The sequence below is a fragment of the Elaeis guineensis genome, chromosome 7 (assembly GCF_000442705.2).
Source record: "Elaeis guineensis isolate ETL-2024a chromosome 7, EG11, whole genome shotgun sequence".
NCBI classification, from domain to species: Eukaryota; Viridiplantae; Streptophyta; class Magnoliopsida; order Arecales; family Arecaceae; genus Elaeis; species Elaeis guineensis.
In genome coordinates this window covers 101,718,658-101,724,657 of record NC_025999.2, presented here as the reverse complement: position 1 = coordinate 101,724,657, position 6,000 = coordinate 101,718,658, and the positions used below count along the sequence as shown (strand labels likewise).

General features: G+C 39.4%; 1 protein-coding gene across 1 annotated transcript; it reads right to left on the bottom strand.

The window, feature by feature from the left end:
* Positions 1 to 1,249: 1,249 nt before the first annotated feature.
* LOC105047968 (putative transcription factor bHLH041) lies at positions 1,250 to 5,292 on the bottom strand. The gene is made up of 8 exons (XM_019851621.3): positions 4,974 to 5,292; positions 4,747 to 4,872; positions 4,521 to 4,626; positions 4,412 to 4,426; positions 4,242 to 4,304; positions 3,441 to 4,121; positions 2,666 to 3,037; positions 1,250 to 1,703 (listed from the first exon to the last, which is right to left on the bottom strand). The coding sequence occupies exons 1-8, from the start codon at positions 5,087 to 5,089 to the stop codon at positions 1,614 to 1,616; spliced, it is 1,569 nt and encodes a 522-aa protein (XP_019707180.1). The 5' UTR covers positions 5,090 to 5,292; the 3' UTR covers positions 1,250 to 1,613.
* Between the last annotated feature and the right edge of the window lie 708 nt (positions 5,293 to 6,000).

Below are 6,000 nucleotides of genomic sequence, written 5' to 3'. Positions count from 1 at the left end.
AGAGAGAAGGGTTTCGGGCCTACCTAATTTATCTTAACAATAAATTTTAAACGGCATGGGTAGAATTTGAGCATAATCCTAGAAACTTTATCAATTAAATTAGTTGTATTTTCATGTTATTTTTATCATATCAAAAAATTGAGATTTTTGGGTTGAATATATTTTAATTTCAATCTCGACCATTCTAATGCTATCGATATACCAAATTTTATTATTGGCATCCCAAGGATAGCATTCTTCACATGGGCTGCACCAAAATATACAGCATGACAGATAAGAAATTTCATATATATATATATATATATATATATATAGCGAAGGTAAAATCAGATCGATCAGATTTGGATTCAGATCCGGTTAGATCAAAACTCTATAATAAGGGTCTTACATCAATGATCCAAACCGTTGAATATGATCTATTACCTCAAAATTGTTTGTACACAAAAAATCATATGATTTAGAGACTTATAGCCTATGTATCAAGTGGTCAAAACTTCAATAGCCTAAATAAAAATGAATTGGATGTATTTTTTGATCACTTGATGCATAAGCTAGGATCTTCAAATCATATGATTTTTTTGTGTGCAAGTAATTTTGAAGTAGTAAATCATATCTAATGGCTTGGATTATCGTTGTAGGATCTTATTCAAAATGCGGTCGAATTTGGAATCAGATCAAAATTTAAATTCGATTAATCTTATTTAAAACTATCTTCATATATATATATATATATATATATATATATATATATATATATATATATATATATATATATATATATATATATATTAAAATAAAGATCCTATCCCAACTGGGCTTTCACTTTGCTGTCTGTCCACTATTTAGACTTCCCAACAGTCGCTTTCATACCACAACAATGATATAATTTTCTAAATATTTTCTATGTAGAGGCCGAGCTTGGGACCATGCTGATGTTTGACTAGGGATAAAGAAACGTGACCCAGTGGGTGGCAAAGCATGTGCTACAAATTAAGAGAACCCCATATACAATCGCTTCCAGTCAGTCAAATTCGCCGTCGCAAGGCCTCTTAAACAACAAGATCGAATCATCAATCATCATACAAAGTCTCACACTGAAATAGTTTATATGTCTGAGGGAACAAAGTGATGATCACAACCCCCCCACCCACCCAAAAAAAAAAAAAAAAAGGAATCTAATTCTATTGGTTAGTCAAATCCTGCGTCTCGAGGATTCTTAACGTAAACAAGAAACATTTAGCCACCAAAGTACATCAAAATATTCTTATATTCAGCTCTCGCATATTCCTAATCGTTAATCAAGGGGCAAAATTGTAGGCAATAGATGGAAATTAAAGCTACGGAGAGCTTTCCATCCTTCACTGCAGCCTGATAAGTTTAGTCGACCCATTCAAACGGCTTTTAATGAGGTCGAGCCATCAAAAGAGCGACCACCCATCTCCATCCAAATTTTTGGGGTCCAAGAATCTGTTGGCTTCTTTGTCTAGATCTTCCATCTTTGAATAGAATTGGATTCCATGTCGCTCCTTCAATTTGCTTGAAACTTTGCTCGAGCCATAGGACTGGGTAAAGTGATAGGTCAAAATTGATGGCCAACCTCCCGAGAACGAAGGTCAAGGAGTCGTGGTTGCTGGTCGAGCCACCACACCATCAACCGCCCTGGTCACAGCTTCCTTGAAGGACTCCTCGTCCCAATCACTGGCCTGTGACATCAATAGCAGTACACCAGGCATTACTTTTTTTTTCCAGTATAGATCAGCCCTTACTTGATAATTATAAAGGAAACTTCGTGTCACATGTTTCATTATGCATTACCATCCAAGTATATAATAAATATGTATTAGTATAAAGTGTCAGTATATAGTAAATGTTCCGTGGTGCTTGCTTAGTTTGACAGCCAGACAAAAATCAGGTAGCTGTGAAGTTGAGGAGCATAGAACAGACAAAATCCATTAGGCTGCTTAAAAGATCAAAGATCATATTAGCTTGTGGATCAAAAACTGATTCAGTTGAAGGGAGCTAGGACATGTTACATCACTGTAGGAAGAAACTGGCGAGCTGTTCAAAGCTAGACCATTGGCTAAAATGTTTGGTGGAACAGTCAGATTTGTGATACAGGGTATAGATGTTTCTCATTAACCCAGCCATGGACAGAGATCCAGTCAAAGATACAAAGGAAATTCCGAAAGGAGTTGAAAGCGCCTTCATGGACGGCGCGCAACTAAAAATGTCCTAAAACTTTGGAGCATTGCTTTTAGCCTTGCATAAGATAAGATTGGTTTATAAACTTTATTCCATTCTCCTAAAAATGCGATGCTTCAATACATTTCATTCTGCTTTTTTTTTAAAAAAAAAAAAAACGCAAAGTTCATTGCGTTATTTGCTGCTTCAAATCCCTTTTTTCTGGAAGTGTTATTAACAAAAAAGAAAAAGTATAAACTGTTAAGAACATGAATTTCTTTACAATGTAATTCAAACCAAATATCCTGTAAATATGTCAAAATTTTGAAATAAAATATTTGGAAGTGGGAACAGAAAAAAAAAAAAAACCTTCAACGGGTTGATAGTTCATCAAAGTCTTTTTAGCATAATATCAACAAGAATATTGGCATGGTAACTTCCAAAATAATGTTATCAAATGACGGATATTTGCAACTATATATACCTGAACCTGTAATGTGAAATTTGAGCGTGCAAACGTATTCACTCGTGGTGAACCCGTGCTTGCATCCACTGATACCAAGCTGATATTTCCCATCTCTTTCAGGCATTCAAGAATGTTGAGAACTAAATCCATCATATTACATTCTACCCGAACTGTAACTCTAAGGTTGATTCTTTGGGCTTGTGATGTTGATTCGGAGGCCCTGGTTATCTGAATTTCTATTGTTTCTGTTGAATCACCAACTTCTTTAGTTTCATCAGGAGGCTGAAGCTGCATTTCTAGCATCCGATTTCTCTCTTCAAGCTCAGAGATTTGAGCTTTCAAAGTATTCAGAAACTCCCTTGTGTTGGAAAGCACTGATGCCTTGTCCTTCTGTTGGGAGAGAAAAATTAAAGAACATATCAAAATGAAGATGGTTCGTTCGATAATTTGTTGCGGTCGAACAACAAGTATTCTTATTTTTCTACAGATCAAGTTGTTTCAAACAGGCACAACAGGTATAAGATGTGAGACCAAAATATGTATTAAAAGCCTGCAATGTCAATGAAATGGAATCCATGTCAATGGTTTTCTTCTATATATATATAGAACGGGCTCTAATCTCAGTTGGTTCTTAAAACGGACTTCTGTCCCATACTTCTTCTGAACAATAATGTTTTTCTACTAATCCGGTTGTCTACAGATAGTTAAAGCGATCATATTTTATAATGAGTATATAACCTGCATGTATGATGAATAGAATTCTAAGAAGTTTTAGTTGGAAATGCATATATACCTTTGTACCCGGTGGTAGTAGCATTCTAAGTGCATGAAAGCTCTCATTAAGCTTCTCTCGGCGTTTGCGCTCTGATATCATATGAAGTAATTGGTTGCTCGTCGGCCGTGCCTCCTGCACTCGATTTTCATATCTTACCTCATATATCCTCCTCAGGATGGAGATCGCCGTTTTCATCATCTTCTGTCCATGTACTGCTGGGTTGGATCCGATTTTTGGAGCAAGAGCTGGGTTATAGGGCTCAAACGGCCCAACTGTTGGGTTCCTTCGCCTTTGGCACGGAGACGGGTAAAGAAATGATGGAGGAGAGGAAGAAGTAGAAGGTGAAGAGATAGCAGCAAGCATCGCTCTCGTCATTACTGCATCATCGCTTGCAGGATTTGGAGGCCGGAGTACATTTGGGTGGCGGCCGCCGTAGGCTTGCATGATGGACATTTGGTGCGGGGGAACCACTAGCGCTTGCTCTCCGATCACCTCCGACATGAGATGATGAGCACCCGCCTTGGTGAGCAGGAGGGAGGAGTACTCCGGACTTCCCACCGACAAAGATCGGAACGAGGAGGATGAAGATGATGAGGGCCTGCCCTGGTCGGGCGCCGGGAATGGATCCCCTAAAAGCGAATGTTGGATGTAGTCCTCGGAGAACACTTGTTGGATGTGCATTCGCGTGCGCATCTGCCCCTGCAATTAATCCATTTAGAATAAATAATATGATTCGGTATTAGATCGATCGGAGATCGATCAAATTAAAGTGATGATGATATCACAATCCATGGTTAAATTTGAACTGAAATTGATTACATTACTCAACGTTGTCATTCCTAATTCAATCTCCCCGCTTCCGCATCCCATAAAAACAGCGATCTGTTTGTAAACAACAGTCCATTCCAATACCGTTCGGTTATATGCTTTTCGTCTTGGTTCGAGACAAATAATAAGAATGGTTTGTGACTCTACTATTAAGTACAAACCTTAATTCCAGCTTCCTGAAACGATGCAAAGATGGCCTGAGTAAGCATCTCCATAACAAGCGAAGGATATATATAGAAAGCGCAACCACTCCCATCTCTCCTCACTCACCTGATAGAACTGCCGCTGGATTTGCACGCACGCCGAGATCATTAGCTCCGATTCCCCTAGCTCGATATATGCCAACCCTCCCTTGTATGCCGATCCAGGGACACAACTTTTTTTGGAAACAGAAAAAGTCAAACCCATGCATATCGGCAAAACGACGTTGAATCGATGGAGGATAATATATGTATAATTTTATTTATTTCAAGAACTTCGTGCACATATATAGTACCCGCTGTCGATGCTGAAGAAGGATTCCCGGTAGGCCTTGAAGAGCCTCCGGGAGACGCTGCCTGGCGAGCAGCTCCGATGGGTATGGTCGTCCTCATGGTGCCATCCATCCACGGAGGCCAGGTGGCTGATGGAAGTGCCGCCAAGAATTAAGTGGTGAAAGAGGATAGATGGTTTTAAAGAGGGGAAGGATGGCAGAAAGAGGAAATTAAGGAGAGGGTAACATACTTGGATTGGAGGGGGAGCGGTCTCCACAGGCAAATATACGAACATCCAAGTATCCGCGCTGCGCTCTGGAGGAAGCGCCCGCGGGCCTCGGCGCTAAGGAGAAAGACGAAGTCCATGAGTGAGATCGATGGAGGAGCGGGGGGGCATCTAAGCCTCAGCTGTGGAGGGTGTGCTTTCCATCTATATATATTCTATTCAGTTCGGCTTCTTATGGTTTATGCGTGTTAGCGGTGCAGATGGGGTGGGGACACATGAGAGAGAGAGAGAGAGAGAGAGAGATTTGATGTGGAAGGGATTGAAAAGTAGCGAGCATCGAGCAGCCAGAAACATTCAGAAAAGAAAAGTAGTCGTTCAAAGTCATCTCTCGCAAGAGTTTGAAAAAGAGTCAAACCAAGAGATAGGATTTTTTTTTTTTTTTATAAAAAAAAAAAAAAGAAAATTCTCTAAAGAAAAATGGGTTCTTATTTTCTTCTTCTTGAGATCACAGATGACAGGTCTCCTACTGTACCAAAACGAAAAACAAAACCAGTCAAACTAGGAGGCAGTGAGAGTGATGGTGAGGGTTACCATCCGGGGATGCAACTTGGTCTTGGTTAATCCAAATATAACATGGACAGGGTATAGTTTTAATCTGATTGAATCAACATCCCACCCAACTTAAACTGACTTTTGGGTATGACATAATCAAATCAAGACAACCTCGGTTCTGATTGAAGATCCGGTAATCCCTAACACGAGCTTTGTTGACTGAGGGCTCCAAATATAAGACAAATATTTCTCTATAGTGAAGTTTGCAAAGCGACTCCGTCTAAAGCTTACTTACGGCCAACCAAACCCAACTTCTGCTAGCATAACACGATCTGAAATTTCTTTGAACTGAAAAATATAGAATTAGGTCAGGTTTGATTGGAGTTAAATGTAGTTATGTATGCTGTTGATTGATTTAGGTGTAGGTTGGCTTTTTCTTCCTTTTCTTTTTGATGTGAGAGCTAATTGGCTCTTGACCTAGACCAATTCACCCAAATTG